The 16,848-nt window shown below is 52.0% G+C and overlaps 1 protein-coding gene across 5 annotated transcripts in view; it reads right to left on the minus strand.

The window, feature by feature from the left end:
• ACSL6 (acyl-CoA synthetase long chain family member 6) overlaps nucleotides 1-15,458 on the minus strand; it is a 47,018-nt gene extending 31,560 nt beyond the window's left edge. Inside the window, exon 1 of one of the 5 annotated variants that reach the window (XM_062638127.1) lies at nucleotides 15,323-15,458. In XM_062638127.1, the coding sequence (XP_062494111.1) occupies nucleotides 15,323-15,371 (49 nt within the window). In that variant the 5' untranslated portion in view covers nucleotides 15,372-15,458. Of the gene's footprint in view, nucleotides 1-2,691; nucleotides 3,056-6,910; nucleotides 7,748-15,322 lie in introns of those variants that run through there. The other 4 variants (XM_062638126.1, XM_062638130.1, XM_062638129.1 and 1 more) reach the window with 4 other exon arrangements.
• Nucleotides 15,459-16,848: the final 1,390 nt, after the last annotated feature.

A 16,848-nucleotide genomic window follows, 5' to 3' on the forward strand; every position in this document is an offset into this window, starting at 1 on the left:
GGCAGCCAACCTGCTTGGGAAGGTGGCCAGGAAAGGGGAAAGGTGCATTTGGGAGGAGCAGCACAGTCGAGATGGGAGAGAAACACCCCAGAACCCTCCTACCCATGGAGGCTGCTTGTCTCCTAGAGGATCAGGGCTTGGAGCTGCCCGGATCCAAGCCTGCTCCAATGATGGGGACTGAAGGAAGCAGTTTGGAGAAAGGGAGAAGTGCTGGATCCTTGCTGGGAGGGAATAGCCATGGGTGGGAGCCTGGGGCTGCCCCACTTGGCTGGCAGCTTCCCACATAGGGTTGGGGTAAAGAGAGCTTCTGCAGCCAACCCTTGTGTAGCCAGCAGCGACACCAGGCTCTGAACCATGAACCAGCCTTTGTGAGGAGGCAATCCCACAGGGACAGTGCTTATTTATGCCTTTTCCTCATCACAAACAGCACTATTGTGTGGTTCCACTTTGATCTTTTCCTGCTGGAAGTGATGCTGTAACTCCAGTGCAGTCAATGGAGTTTCAGTGACATAAACCAGTGTGGGAACAGCCTCTCGCTGCTGGGGTATGCATAAGGCAATTAAAACTTCACCCATCCTGTGCAGCCATGCGATCACATCCTTCCTACCCTTACATCGGCTCCCGGGAAGGAGAGCTCCTTTGGAGCTGCCTTTATCTCCCTGCCCACAATGTGCGGGACAGGGACCAGGCGGGTCATTCATTTCGCTTGGAAACTGGGCAAAAGGTCTAATCCCTATCCCAACATTCAGGCACCAGAAAAGGGCTATTTACATTTGACTTGAGAGCACTAAACCCAAACCAAATAAGCAGCTTTTCAGCGTGTCTGAGAGAATTAACTGTTTGCAGTGAGGAAACGCAGCCAGGGTGCGCGGGATGGCTCAGAGCCTGCAGACCCACAGCTCCTCTCCATACCCCCATCACCCCAGCCGTGTCCTTGGCTACGGCACTGGCTGCTCACTCATGTACTGAGGAAACAGAGTGCACAGGACCTGAAACATCTCAATCCAGAGGGGCAGATTTAGAAGGGTTTCACTCAAGCGAATCAGTCTGAGCCTTTTGAACCGTTAAAGCTGTTTTCACACATTCAGCTCCATAAACCCCATGTCCTTGAGATTTGTAGTTTCCTTCCAGAAAGGGGGTTGGTGACAGAAGATTTGCACAAGGAAGCACCCAGCAAAGTTTGGAGCACTGTCCCTAACCTTCCCCTGCAGAGCAAAAAGCAGTGTCTGTACACAGGTTCAGACGGCTTTGAGACAGGGATTCAAATCATCTTGTGACTGTCACTGCAGGAGAGTCTCCATTTACAGCGGGTAAGGGAGCATCAAACACATAAAGCTGGTGGGTATTAATTGTGCTGCATCACTGGAAACCATCTGCTAGTTTAAATGAAAGCTATTGCAGTGATGAATGCGTTTCTGATGCGTTCATAGAGGCTGGCACAGGGCATCTGGGGATTTGGTGGGTTGCTTGTGGAGCGCTGTTGTGTTCCTACCCTCTTCCTCTTTCCAAGCTTCCCGCAAGCACACGATGGGACAGCAAACCCGGGAGGAGCTGCTGTCATTAAATGCAGCTCAGGTACCATTGACTTTTCCCCAACTTGGCCAGGGCAGCAGCTCCTGGGAGACCACGGGCTATGAATTCCTAATCACTGCTGTAATTAAAACCGGAGACGGCGCCAAGCCAGCCTCCGTTAACCTCCGCAAGGCTTGCGTGGGCACAGAAGACGAGGAGATGGATGAAAACTTCAGTTCCCCTCCTAAAGCCTCTCTGGGTTGAGGTTGGGCTCAGCCAAGCAGTGGGACATGAACTGTTCCCAGCAGATTGAGCTCACATAGCCAGGGGTGTCCCTGTCCATGGCAGGGGGCTGGAACTGGATGGGCTTTAAGGTCCTTTCCAACCCAAACCACTCTGTGATTCTATATGTGTGTGTGCATAGACACACAAGTGTATACCTGGTGTATTCTCAGCGCCACTGACCCACCAGCCTCCTCGTCGGCACCCCAATGCCAAAGGCAGGGCACAGACAAAAGGGAATCTCCAAGCAACCCAGAGGAGCTGCAGTGGCCTCTGCTTGCTTCTGCTCTGCTGCTGAGAAATGCGTTTGCAAGGAAATGTGTTTGCAAGGAAATGCATTTGCAATACTCAAGATCTTTGCAAGCATCCACTAAAAAGTGAGAAATGCTCACAAGGAGCTCAATGTCCTGAAAGTCCAAGTTTACCCAAAAAGCACTGTAATTGCAAATAGAGGCATTTAAAGTATCTGAAATATCTACAGCAAAACAGCCCATTGCCAAGAGGAATTATTCAATAAATAATTCAGTGGCTGTGCTAAGAACTTACTTTACATGTTTGTAATGTTCCAAAGAGCAAAACCCACCACCCAGCTGGCTGGAAATGGCCCCTACTCAGAGCTACGCCACCAGCTCATCCTTGTCCCCATGCATCGGGTGCACCTATTCAGCTGCCAATTCCAAATCCCCCAAAAGCTTCATCCTCCAGTCCCATGCCTCCTCCCCACGCTTGGGCTCATGGATCTGAGCCAACCTATAGATACCTTCTGCACCCCTCAGCAGTGGTACCCTGCAGCCACTCGTGTGCAGGAAAGCTGAGACGAGGATCCTGGTCCAAATCTGCCACTCAACTGGATACGGAAGCATTAAAAGCCTGTACAAGTATATTGAAGTTTCCTACCAGAATGAAACGCTCTTTGATGTCTCCGAAGTGTCTCCATTCCGTGAGTTACAGCGATGAGAAAGCTCCTCTACCAGCCAAAATGTCCTCAAAACGTTACCCAGCACCAGCATGTGATGAACGAGTCACAAGGTTTCATTCATCGGGATGAAAACACCAGCCAGTTGGCTGCAGTGGTTGCAGAGGATGAAGTTCAGATGGCAAAACCCACTTGGGGTGCTTAACCCTGGGTCCCTCATTACACTTGTCTCATCCCTCTCATCCCATTGTGGCTGCTCTGTGCTCACACTAAGCGGGCTCCCTCAGTTCCTCCAAGCTAAACCCAGCCCGAATGAAAAGCAAAGCCCCAGAACTGTTTGGTTTTCTGCCTGCAGCTCTATCAGGACGGCTCCTACAGCTGTGCCAAACCCAGCTCAGGGCTGCAGAGTTTCCTCTGGGAGACCACAGCCTGATCCTTCCCTGCTCACTTCCTAGGTCAGGCAGCATAGCCCATGGGAACAACACCTGGAGGTGACTAGAGCAAGAAAGAATTTGCCTTTCAGCCTTATGGCAGAGCTTACAGGTGCCAGCGACTCCTGTGCAGGTTGCTGGGGCTTATATTGATAGCTCATATGTGCCGTCATGAAGTGAGGCTGTTTCCTGTCCATGCTCTTGCCAGGGCTGGGGCTCAGCTCTGGAAGCTGCTTGCAGAGCATCTCTAAAGCTCCCTCTGTCCCAGAGGTACCTGGGATCACTTGTAAATCTCAGCTAATGTCAAGACGGGGTTTGTTGGTTTGGGGTTTGTTTCTTTCAATGCTTGTGGTTGGTTTTAGGGGGGGATTTGAATGAGACTGATGGGTGATGGTCCCATCTTCTGCTCCCTTCTTGAGCACCGTGTGACAGACAGCGAGCAAGCAGTTTAAATAAGTGTATAAAAATAGTTATCTGGGGCAGAGCACAAAGGGAAGCGCCGAACAGAGAGCAAAGAGGCAGCTGCACCCCGACAGCCCGATCTGCAGAGCACAGAGATGAGGGTGCTGTGCACAGCCCCTGATGGCTGTTGCCAGGCAAAGTTCTGACGTTCGCCTTGAGATATCAATTGGATTTCACTAGAGCTCAGCACTGTCTGCAGAGGCTGTGCTCCAGGGAGGAACCCAGGACCCTGGAGGTTCTGTGGCAGTGGCAGCCTGCACAGGCTGCGATGCTCCATCACATGGCGAGCTATGGATGGATGGCACAGCGAATCCTGCCAGTGCAAGGAGCCTGCAGCCCCTGGTGCCATTCCCATTCCCAAGCACCAGCACAAATATTTGTGCATTGGCCCATGGAATGGTGCAATCCTTTCTGGGTTGGTCGCTGCTGTTTCTCTTGGCAGCAGGACCAGAATAACACTGAGCATCCTGCACGGCCACTGCTTTATATTCAGGCAAGCCCTGGGAATGCATCACCCCAAGTGACATAGAAACCTAAATAAGCTTGTAAAACACCTTCCATAATGCTTAAGAGATCCACAATGGCACGCTCAGAGCTAGTGCTGCAGAGGATAGGAAAGAAGGAACGTTTTGTACACCACTTCCCAGCCATGCATTAGCCTGTGCTGGTTCACAGAGGGCTCAGACTGGACTGAAACTCTTCCTTGGTCAGATCTCAGTTTCACGTGTCCTCCTGTAATAACAACACTCACACAGGAAGTGTTTGCAGCAGGGCTGAGCAGGACAAACTGCAGCTGGCATTGCCTGCAGCCATGAAGAGGATGGAAATCCATCCCATTGCTGTCTGCAGGATGCTGCCCATGCAGTATCCCACCACAGATGTAGACCAAGGCTGAGACCTGCTAGCTTGTACTATGTAACAGCTAAGCATTGTCTTTATAAGGAGCAATTCTCTTTAAGCCAGTATGAATCTTGAAGAGCTCCAAAACAGTGACCTGGCACTGCAGTAAAAGCAGAGCCATACAGTGAGCAGGCTAAAAGCCCCTCTGCCAGCTGTGAGCCCATCAAGTGTTATGATGGTCACACTGGAATCTGAAACTGGAAAATGATACTGAAAAATGGAGCTTAAACAAAGTAACAGCACTGTCACGATCTAACTACAATAGATACAGTCGCATCCCTCACATAAGCCAGCTATAATTATACCAGGTTAATTACCAATCAAGTGCCTTGCGACTTGTAGTGCTGCTCTGAAGCACCCTGTCCACGCAGATGGGAAGGAATGAGGGGACCCCAAAGGTGTAAGTGCACATGGAGGGAGGAGGGGTTTATCCAGACCCTGTGCACACACAATGTGACCACTAAAACCAGGCCCAGGCTTTGTCCCAGAGCAAATTACCAGCTGATGAGGAAGGCTTTGATTGAGGTTTATCAAGCAGTGTAGTAAGGGGCCAGGAAAGGAAGGGGCAGGTCTGCTGAAGGACCTAAGGAGAGCAGCTCCCTCTGTGCTGCAGATGGGCTGCAGGCAGAGGGACAGGCAGGGGGGCAGGCAGCAGAAGCCCAGCAAGGAGCCTTGCCCACTGCCAGCAGCCTGTGGTGTCACTGAAACACAGTGCCCGCAGCCAGGCAGAGCTGCTCGAAATAATCTCTGCATGTTCTCTGTGCAGGAAACATCACGGTGCTGTTAAAGGAACAGGGCTTTGTGTTCCTGTGGTGCGTGTGAAAACCAGGCTGATGGCTGCAGAAACAGTCACCGCATCAGGGACCGCTCTCACCTCACTGATAACAGCAAATAACCACACTGATGGGTGCAGAAGTCTTCCCAAGGAGGCCATGCAGCTGTACAGTTGCCTTGGTGGGTGCACTCAGTGCCCAGGCCATACAGCTCCAGGAACCTCCAGGAGCATCTCTGAACCCCCTGAAAGCATCCTTTTCACATCCCCAGCACAACCTGTATCAGCATGCCAAATGATGGGGTGCACCAAGGGCTGGCACACACTAATGCAACACGGGAAGCAAGAAGCCACACTCAATATCCACAGCAGGCATTTGATGCCTACAGAGGTTTCCACACTCTGTGCCTAGCACCAGGACACACCACCATTGATGCTGGCACCCCACGCACCAGGAGGCTCTTCCTACATGGATGAAGCATGCACGTGGTTATGTGCTTGAAGGTGTGAATCCACAGCCCTTGGTTAGGAACCACATCACTTGGTACATTTAACACTTGTAACCTGCCACCACAATGTAGCTTTGGCAGGGGCACAAGTCAGCCACGAGCACCAGAGACCCCACAGCAGTGACATCCATCACTGAGAGCCCACCTCAAAGTCTGGGGGGTTGAAACTCAACATACAGGAAGCCTAGAAACCAGCGGGGTGTTATAGAATCATGCTTCTCTGGGCACCCTGTGCCAGCGCCTCAGCACCCTCACAGGGAAGAGCTTCTGCCTAAGAGCTCATCTCAGTCTCCCCTCGGGCAGGTTAAAGCCATTCCCCTTGGCCTGTCCCGACAGGCCCTTGTCCAAAGCTCCTCTCCAGGTTTCCTGCAGCCCCTTTAGGAACTGGAGCTGCTCTCAGGTCTCCCCTTAAGGAGCCTTCTCTTCTCCAGGCTGACCCAGCCCAGGTCTCTCAGCCTGGCCCCAGAGCAGAGCTGCTCCAGCCCTTGCAGCATCTCCATGCCCTCTGGACTCTCTCCAACAGGTCCACATCCTTACTATGTTGTGGGCTCCAGAACTTGACCCAGGACTGCAGCTCGACCACAAATAAACGAGTTTTCAGGTCTCTGCAGAGTTCCTGCGATCAGAAACAAGCCCTTACACGTGCACGTGGGCCGGGAGTCTGGGACAACAAAGCCCAAGCCAGCAGAGCCCTCCTGGCCCCAGGGACCAGCCTCCACCGCTGCATCCAACTGCCCTGTCCCCGCTGCGCGGGCAGAGCTGCCGGTACCCGGGATGTACCCCTGGGGATGCAGCTCCGCAGCCCATGCGGGACCGGGGCCGCTGCCATCACCATCCAGAGCCGCGCTGTGGCTCTCCCCCCCCTCTAAGATCGGAAACAAAAGGAAACTGAGAGAGCCACAAACTCTCTGCCGCTGCGGCTTCACCCGCCCCATCGCGACCCCGGGAACCGCACTGAGCTCCCCCCCCCCCCCGCCGCTCTGCACAGAGGGGTCCCCGCATCCCTTATTGGGGGGGCCTAAGAGGGTTTTACCCGGCCCCCCGGAGCCCAACAGCGGCTGGGCGAACCCCCGGGTCCCGCACCGACACTTTGAGACTTAAACGTTCAACCCCAGCGCGCACTTACCGGCTCGGGGAGGCCGGTTCCCTGCTCTGCCCCTGCCCGCCGTCAGCTCATGGCTGGCGTTGTGTCCTTGGTGAAGAACTGCTGACTGCAGGCCGGCCCACCCCCTTCCCATCTGCAAACTGCTGAAAGAAGTTAAGCTCGGCTAAGATCAGCTTAAGCGGCATTAGCAGCCGTGCCCCGGTAACCCTTGAGGCACCGGACGCGCCGCATCATCCGGCCGTGGGAGCCTTGTTCTGCGATGGGCAAAGCTCATCCCTTCTGATGCTGAATATTGCATGGGTTTGACACATCCCCGGAGCTTTACAGCTCGAGGGGAGGGTTCTGGATGTAGAACGGCATACAGCCTTCCTGCGAGGGCTCAGTGGAAAATGAAAGACAGCATCACTTTATGGGGTGGGTTTGGGGGAGAAAAATCATCATAAAATGAAGTTTCTGACACTAAGCAAGCCTGCTTGCCAGTCCTAGATTAGAAACTTCACAGCTTGAGCAGAACAAATGTAAATCATCTGAATCAGTAAAACAGTAAGAGGAAAACTACTGCCAACATCATCCATATATATATATATATATAACTTCTGATTTTGAAGGTCCCTTCCAACCGCAACCATTCTATGATTTTATTGCTACACACATTAAAAGCAAAGAAAAAACCTGGCATTTAAGCCAAACCCTTTCCTTTCTGTTAATTTACACTGACAATAACAAAATAAAAACTTTGTGGTTCATTTGTGGGAGTAAAATTACCAATATTTGAGATCTGAGAGCTCTGCCTGAGACGTTTCTCCTGACTGAAAGGACATTCCTTTCAGCTGAGAGCCAACAGGCCGCTTGCTTCCAGCTCCCCACCTCTGAGCAGAGATAACACGGGTGTGTGGCCCCAGGAGCCTCCTCACCATATCAGAGTAACTGTTGAGTCCTTCTCAGAATTGGGGCACTTGAGGGGTCCAAGGGTGGATGCCTGCTCTGGCCATGGGGAAGTTACTGTTCTCCTCACCTCTTCTTTATCTGACACCATGTACAGGCTGGATCTCCACAATCACTTGGCTGAGCGCAGGGGGAGATGCTGTCCGAACACTCTCACTGTTACCATAGTTAATATCTGCCCCATTCTAAATTGTACTTGCTGCACTGTGCACAAAGCAGAATTCTCCAAGAACACTTCACGACTGAAGAGAATTTAATGAGATCTCAAACATCCCTCCTTTGGCTCGCATGTGGGTACGCAGCAATCAGCCTTTCATTCATCAAATCACCAGGGTAAAACTGGCCTAAATGGTCTGCAGGTGTAAATCAGCATCACAGTGCTGGCTTAATGGGACCTCAGCAACATTCACCAGCTCAGATTCCTGCCCTTTGTCCCTCAGAAGCCACAGCCTGGCAGAAACTTTGTCCTCAGGAGACCATTTCAGCAGCCCCAGGGCTTCAGTGCCTGCAGCCACAGATAGAACAGGCAGTGCCCATCATGGAGCTCCAAAGGGATGCGGGAATACTGATTTGAATGAAATACGGGATTGAAACCAAGTTGCTGTGCTGTGTTTGTTCATAAGAGCTCTTCTCTCAGACTCCTACTGGTAAGAGATGCTCTTGTGCTTCAGTATTCTCTGCCTTTGAACGCTCAGAGTGCAATCACTGACACTTCCTTTTCCCCGGACAGCAGCAAGCAGTGGTTACACTGTCTGGATGCTTTTAAACATCGGGGTTGTTTCCGTGTTTATTTTGTTAACTAAAGAAGCACTCGGGTGTTTGTATTTTGGTTCCTAGTCACTTCCACCTTCCACTTTCACACCCTGCAGCTCCCTGTGCTGGAACCGGCTTTTGCTCTCTTATTTCCACGGCGGTTTTCAAGCCCCCCTGAAGACATTCCTGTCCGTGCTACGTTCTGCAAACTCTCCCCAAATCTCTGCTGCAGTTTTCAGCTCGGAGATACACACCTTCCTGCTGCCTCCTTCCTCTCCAGCCCCATTCCCTCCTGCAAAAGCAGCCTTTAAACCCCCCTTTCTGCCCACTGTAAGATGCGTTAAGACGCTGGAGCAAGGTTTCAAAGGGTTAAAGGGGGGAAAGCCCTCAGACAGCCCATTCTTCAGTCTCAATGACCCAGAGCTTTTGCCTTTTCAAATGTATTTAAGCAAATAAAGCGAACAGAGGATATGCAAATGCCTTTTCCGAGAGGAAACACTGCGCTGAATTGTTGTTGGCAGGTCAGAGCATCACACCACCCTCAGCAGCCTCTCAGCTGCCGGGATTTGCCCTGCCCGGGGGGAGGCTGCACAAAAACCCCCTTTCAGGCACAATAAAACCAGGGCTCCGGGAGAGGGGGCAGGTCCCTGGGGCTGTTCCCCGAGGGGTGCGGGGACCCTCACGGCACCGCGGGTTCCGTCCCTTCTCCAAGGTCCAGAGGGTATCAGGGTTGGGGTGGCCTCTCCCGGTCAGGCTGCGCCCAGGGATCGGAGGAGATGCTTGGAGGAGTCGGGGGGGGGGGGGGGGGGAAGCCTTAATTAGGTCATTTGGAGCTCTAGAGAGTGGTTTTATCCAAAACTGAGCTGCACTGGAGTTCCCAAGTGAAATACGTTCAAGTGGGATTCTAACATCATCAGTAATCCCAGCCTGGTTTGCACTGAAGGGACCTTAAAGCTCATCCAGCCCCAACCCCTGCCACGGGCAGGGACCCCTTCCACTGGAGCAGCTTGCTCCAAGCCCCTGTGTCCAACCTGGCCTTGAACACTGCCAGGGATGGGGCAGCCACAGCTTCTCTGGGCACCCTGTGCCAGCGCCTCAGCACCCTCCCAGGGAAGAGCTTCTGCCTAAGAGCTCATCTCAGTCTCCCCTCTGGCAGGTTAAAGCCATTCCCCTTGGCCTGTCCCTACAGGCCCTTGTCCAAAGCCCCTCTCCATGTTTCCTGTAGCCCCTTTAGGCACTGGAAGACTGTCATTATGCCTCCCATCCTTCCTATCATCACCAAAACCTGCAGGAGCAGTGAACACTGTATTGGAGTTTGGCCACTAGAAGATGGGTTTATCCAGGTGACCACCTCTGCCACAGACAGCAGAGGATCAAGATGCTTCTCTCGGGTTATTTCTCTGGATCATCTGGCATCTGACCACCCGTGCAGCATTCCCATCGACAGGAGTCGCTGCTCCCTGGACCAAGAGACACCCTTGACCTCAGTGATCACAGCGGCCTCCTCCTCCAGCCCTGATTTTGCAGCACTACTGTGCAGTTGTGAAGTGGAAACTGCTCACTGCAGTTTACACGCGGTGTTCCCGAGATTGTATCTACACCACAGCAGCCGCACCGTTGAGCAAATGGAAATGTGAGCTGCACTCTTGCTGCACCATAGCACACAGCTCTAAATATAAAGACTTTTCCTCCCTTGGTTGGGGCTTTCCCGATGAGATGGTGATTTCCACTGGGTGAGACTTTTCATTTTTGACAAGTGACTCTTTCTTCCTGTGGCGCAAAAGAAAATGACTTGGATGAGTGGTTGGATTCATCTTCGTTCCACGTTTTGGACACTGGTGTACCACAGAGCACGGAAGACAGAAAAGCACCTTGTGTGGCTCACGGGGCAGCTTTGGGGACAGCGAGTGCAACCTCTGGGGTTTGTGGGGAAATCACTGCAGGGTCTTACCAAAACCCGCCTGAACTGAGCCCACGCTGCGTTTTCAGCCGTGCTTTTCCAAAGCACCTGCTACACATTGTGGCTACATCATGCCCAAGGAGAGCACAAAGCAGGGAGCATGGGGATCAACACCAGGGCCCTGAACTACCGCTGTGGCTTTAAAACTCTTTCCTGACTAAAAACCCCTGCTCCTCCCAGTCCCACCCTTTCTCACCACCAGGCACCAAGTTTTCCTTAGCAGAGTCTCCAGTAGAATGGTAAAATACTCAACCTATTTGAGCAACCTGCTCTAGTGCAAGGTGTCCTTGCCCGTGGCACAGGTTGGAACTAAGTGAGCTATAAGGTCCCTTCCAACCCAAACCACTCTGTGGTTTATATACAGAGCACAAGGAAGAAGCCAAATCAGGCAAAGCCTCTGGCCTGCTCCCTCCTCACCCTCAGATCACCTTGAAGGCCCTATGACAGTGTTTATGGTCCAAGGAGGACTCAACACAGTAAAGAGGTTGTCATCAATAAGCACTGGTAGCACAATGCAGCAACCAACCTGAGCCCAGCAGAACATTCACCTGTATCGCGCTGTACAACAAGTTCCTTGGAGTCTCCAAAACTGGGTTTGCAAACACTGAATCAGCACATCTGGGAAGAAAAGCTCCTGAAGAGCCCGGCACAGCTCACAGCAAGGTGCAAGAAGGTGCAGGAAGGAGCATGAGGGCTCCCAGTGGGGTTTCATGGATTTTAGAGATAGATTGTACCATATCAATCCATATTTGAAAGCCATGTGCTCTCTGATACACCTCAGTACGCTCGTTTCTAGGGTAAGAGGGGATCTGAGTTCACAAGCCCTCCTGTTCAGAGGGAGAGGAGGAGAGGACAAAGCAGTTTGGATACTGATACCTTCCCAGAGGGGATAATGCTGAAAAGCTGCTGGAACTGAGTAATTCGGGTGCCCTTCTGGTACCCACAGCCCTTCAGGGATGGCAGCAGGGACAGATGGACTCCAGTGCCAAGGACCTGCTTTGGCTTGGCATGATAGCACAGGAGACAGAAATAGCAGTGATGGAGGAAACTCATTACTTGTATTGATCCATCACCAAAGAACACATGCAGAGCACTTAAAAATAAAGAAATGTATTAATAGATGTTCCTCTCTCCTGTTCATTTCTGGTCAGGAGGAGGGTGATTAAGTCGACTGTTTTGTTTGGGTTTGTATGAAGAAATCATCTAACAAAGAAAGGAAAGAGCTGCTCTGGATGCCTGTGCATCCATCAAGAGGCAAACACCTGTGTCACCATTGCTACCCTCACTCTTTCAGTCTCACCCCAGCATGCCTCCAGTTAGCTCGCAGTTATTCAGGTACTGACTGCCACCACACAGTGACGAAGGAGGAAGATGCTGGTATTGCTCCCAAAGAGCTCTCAGAAATGTACTAACAAGGGAAGGTTTGAACCCTGTGGTGCTCTGCAGCATTTGGTGACGTCAAAACAAGGGCAGTTATACCCTCCCTGATGTAATGCTGTGTTTCTTTGTTCCTGGCTTGCGCCCAAGTCAGCTTTCCTATTCCTGTGGGTATTCAGTTAATGCAGTTTACCATCTGTCTTCAAACCTCTCCTCCTCTTTTCATTACTTGAATATATTCGTAATATCCATAGTAGCGTGGAGGCAAGAATCAAATCAATGTCTAGATTAGTCCAGAGCAGCAGAGGAAGACTGCTATGTGCCATCTTTCCCTGCAAGCAGGCTGGGAAATCCAAATACATTTACTCTTTCCTTTTGATGGTATCTAGCAACCGTTCAAATGGAGCAGTAATAGAGGGGTGGAGAATAAAAGTAACTAAATATACCTCAAATAACCCCGCTTCGCCTCTTGTGCAGCAGCCAGCGCTCCATGGGCTGAGCAGCCCTGGGCGCCTGCGATGCTTCACACTCAAAGCACAGCAGGAAATGTTTCTTCTCCAGAGCCCTGAATTTCAGCGCACCCTCAAGGACTCCTATGCCACAGCACGAGAGCCAGGAGCAAGGCTGCAGGAGCCCATTGCAATGCCAGATGAACCTCCTGCACTGGGAAGCGTTTGGAGATGTCCTGGTGGGGAGAAGGGACACTGGGGTGGCAGAATTCCCTTCGCACACAAGTGCCTCCAGCCACTGCCAGGAGAACAAACCCATTTCTTCCTCCCTGCCAGGCAGGACTGACACAAAATGAGAGTGGAAAAGAAGTCCTGAGAAGTCTCTGGGGTTCCTTCTTCTACTCAAGGGGACAGGACCAAGGGGTGACCTGTGACCTCCTCCTACTTCAACCAAACCAGTCCAACATGCAGATCCCCATGGGAATGCATCAAGTTCGTAGAATCATAGAATCGTTACGGTCGGAAAGGACCTTAAGATCATCCAGTTCCACCCCCCCTGCCATGGGCAGGGACACCTCACACTAAACCATATCACCCAAGGCTCTGTCCAACCTGGCCTTGAACACTGCCAGGGATGGAGCATTCACAACCTCCCTGGGCAACCCATTCCAGTGCCTCACCACCCTCACAGGAAAGAATTTCCTCCTTAGATCCAATCTAAACTTCCTCTGTTTCAGTTTTAACCCGTTACCCCTTGTCCTGTCACTGCAGTCCCTAATGAAGAGTCCCTCCCCAGCATCCCTATAGGCCCCCTTCAGATACTGGAAGGCTGCTATGAGGTCACCACGCAGCCTTCTCTTCTCCAGGCTGAACGGCCCCAACTTTCTCAGCCTTTCTTCATACAGGAGGTGCTCCAGTCCCCTCATCATCCTCGTGGCCTCCTCTGGACTTGTTCCAACAGTTCCATGTCCTTTTTATGTTGAGGACACCAGAACTGCACAATGCTCCAGGTGAGGTCTCACAAGAGCAGAGTAAAGGGGCAGGATCACCTCCCAGTCTTATTTAACTATACCACCCTGTGCATCCATCAGACCATCCAACTCTGCACATTAGGAAATAATCAGTTTTTTTCTTCTCTGACTTCTGCCACTGTTTCATTGAGACCCACTCTCAACCAGTCCAAACCCTTATAACCTGTGCCAGGGTCTCACCACCCGCACAGGGAAGAATGAGTGTGACATTAAGGGAGGCCACCAGTCGGAGCTGCACCTGAGCGGACATGTGCTTTGGGGTAGTGGGACACACAAGGGAGATGGGTTTGGAGACAGCAGAATAAACACAGAGATGGGAGGCGCAGGGATCAATGCCGCAGGGTGGATGCAGAGGCCCAAGAGCAGGAGCTTGCACAGGGGACCTGATCCCTGCAGGCTGGTTCTTCTCCTGTTGCCATAAGCAAGCCTGGTTCATCCAGTAACACAGCTCAGAGCCATCCCTGGGGCCTTGGAGCCCAAAATACAGTAACAAACACTTGCCTGCAGCCTTGGAGCCAAGTCCTGCTTCCTGACTCACCCATGTGATTCCCTCTGGGCCATATTTGCACAGCGTGAGTTTTGCTACAGCTCAGAAGCAGCTGATCCAAGCTGCTGATCCCAGCAGCTGAAGCCCGCTGGCCCTGATGGGAGCCACCAGGATATTTTCAGACACAAAATTCAGGGCAGTGATTTTAGGTCCCCATTTTTTTTTTCAGTATGAAACACCCCTTTTCATAACCAAAAATAGCAGGTAGGTGTGAGATTAAATAATGACAATGTTTTCCATTCTTGGCTCTCCTGCCCTGAATGTTCCATGGAATCCTAGAACACCAGGTTGGAAGGGACTTCAAGGATCATCTGGTGCAACCTTTCTTTGCAAAGCATGGCCTAGCATGTGCTGCACCTAGATATCCCAGCGCCCTGCCCAGCCAAATCTTGGAAGTGTCCAGCGTTTGGGAATCCACCACTTCTCTGGGGAGATTATTCTAATGGTTGGTTGTTCTCATTGGGAAAAAATCGGTCATTCACCTAACAATGCAAAGGTGCTGCCTTTTAAAATCGTTTTTCCCCTTTGTTCTTTTTCCCCTTGGAAGTGTGCCTGCCTAGAGGAAAGATGTTTGATGGGTGAAGTGGAAAACAGCAGAGACACTAGCATTGTCTTTCCTTAGGAAAGGCACGACAAGCAGATTCAAAGGATTGGAGCAACCTGGTGTAGTGGAAGGTATCCCTTCCCGTGGCAGGGGCTTGGAACTGGATGAGCTTGAAAGTCCCTTCCAACACAAACCATGCTGTATGATTCTATATGACTCAATCTTGAATCAGTGCAGCAGACCACGTTAAGCTAAACCTTTATATACCTTACAGAAACCCTCGCGTTTCAGACTCACACCAGTTTTCTAATCCAGACACACTGAATCATTACCCCCTGCCCACGAAACAGCCGGAATCACAATCACCCTCTACCCAACAGCTGTGATGCCCAAGCACACACGGTACAATGCACAGGCACCGTGAGGCCCAAGCGCACACACGCGTCCGAGCCCGCTGCCCTATTTCACATCTCGCTACAGACAAAAGGTGTCCTTACAGATTTCCAGGGACGGAGCAAGGGAATAACGGGAATAACCCCGCCGGGTGGTTTGAGGGATGATGCAACGCCCTCGGCAGCGCCCGCTGCACCGCGCTGCAGCAAGGCCGGCGGATCAGCCCGTTCCCATCTCTGCCTTTCCCACCCTGGAGCGCCCGCGATGCCCCTTCCCAGCGCAGGGCCGGGGGAGGACGCGGGGAGCGGCTCCGGCCGCTCGGGCCGGGAGGGGACCGGTTGGAAGCGATCCCCGCACACAGGGGTTGGGGGTGAGGTGGGGAAGGGGGGATCAGACCCCATGTGCCGGGGTGGTTTTTGGTGGGGGTCACTCACCCAGCAGCATCCAGCCGGAGCCCGCGGAGCCCAGGAGCGGGGCGAGCATCCCTGCGGCGCCGTGCCGCCGCGCGCACTGCGCACCCGGGCGCGCGCACTGCGCACCCCCCCGCCCCCCGCGCAGGGCGGTATTTTTAGCCGCGCACCCCCTGTCCTCCCCGCCTCCTCCTCTCCTTCATCCCCTTTCTCATCCTCCCCAGCCGATCGCGGGCAGCCGTGCGGGAGCATCATCGTCCCTCCGCAGCGGCCAAGAGCGCCAGGCAGGGCAGGGGAAGCAGCCGTACCCCTGCAGTGGATTGTAGGGGACCCGCACAGGAGCGGTTCTTACTCTCCCGACCATCAGCGATGCTGAAAGACCCGCAGCTTCATCGGCAGAGCCTGCCAGACACATCAGCACTGCTTCTGGCTACTTTAACACCCTAAAATACAGCTAACGGGTACTTAAAACAAGGAGTCAAACCCCGTGTGTGATGCTAAATACATGGGGAATGGTAGGTTTGTGTTCTCTACATTCCATCTTCCCCCCAACAAGCCGGTTATAGAAAAATTGATCTCCAAGCTCCGTGGAACAAGAAAGGCTTTGCAGAAAAACAGCTTTGGAAAGGCTGCACCAACAGTGAGAGCACATCTCGCATCCCTCTGGCCATCACAGTGCAGTGGGTAAGCAGCACAGGAGTGGCAAGAGGTAGAAGATATCCCGTGTCTTTTTCCCCCAGCCTTTTGAGGGACTAACATGGCAGATCTGCAAAGTAGGCAGAGCTCCACGCTGCCATGTGCAGCTGCTTAACTCTTCTCGAGCACAGAGCAAGAAACACCCAAACCATGCCCTGCCTGTAGTGGGAATTAGCCCTGGTTCAGGTATGATTACAGCTGCCCAGGACACGTATTTCCTTTGCAGATAACAGCCTTTGGTGTTCTTAAAGGTGAGAATGAAGTTGGTGTAAATGAATTTCCATTTCATGGCAAATGACTTTTCCCAATGTGGTTTCCTTCTGATTCACTATGAAAATGACTTTAAAAGTTTTCCGGACGCAGAGGACCAGCAGCTGACTAGAACTGATGTCACTCATGCCAGGGTCACCACTGCCCACTCCTGAGAACTGCTAGAAGGTCACCACATTCATTTTACTCAAGGGATATTGGACTTCCAAGATCAATAGTCTCAAGGCAGAAAATCACCTTCAAGCGTGGTAACAAGTGAGCTGGGAACCAGATGCAAGTGTGTCTGGTTCCTCAGGCTACAGTTCTTACAGTAAATGCCTCTACAGCAACTGTGATTTCAGCTACAGCTTGTGCCATAAAAATCAAATAAACCAGCTATAAAATAGGACTTGGCAAATACACCTACTGCAACTCATTTTATTCAGGAGTAAAATAGATTATAGATTAAATACTGCACAATCTATTTTACTTAAGAGCTTTCATCTGGCCTATTATAAGGCAGAACAGTTTCTACTCCACTCTTCACTTCCTCTCTGCAGCAAATTGTGTTGGAAAGCTGTTAGTGCGCCTTGTCTTCTGCAGGC

This window comes from Pezoporus occidentalis, unplaced genomic scaffold, assembly GCF_034315485.1.
Source record: "Pezoporus occidentalis ecotype Australia unplaced genomic scaffold, CSIRO_AGI_Poc_V1 ctg55, whole genome shotgun sequence".
In the NCBI taxonomy this organism is placed as follows: domain Eukaryota; kingdom Metazoa; phylum Chordata; class Aves; order Psittaciformes; family Psittacidae; genus Pezoporus; species Pezoporus occidentalis.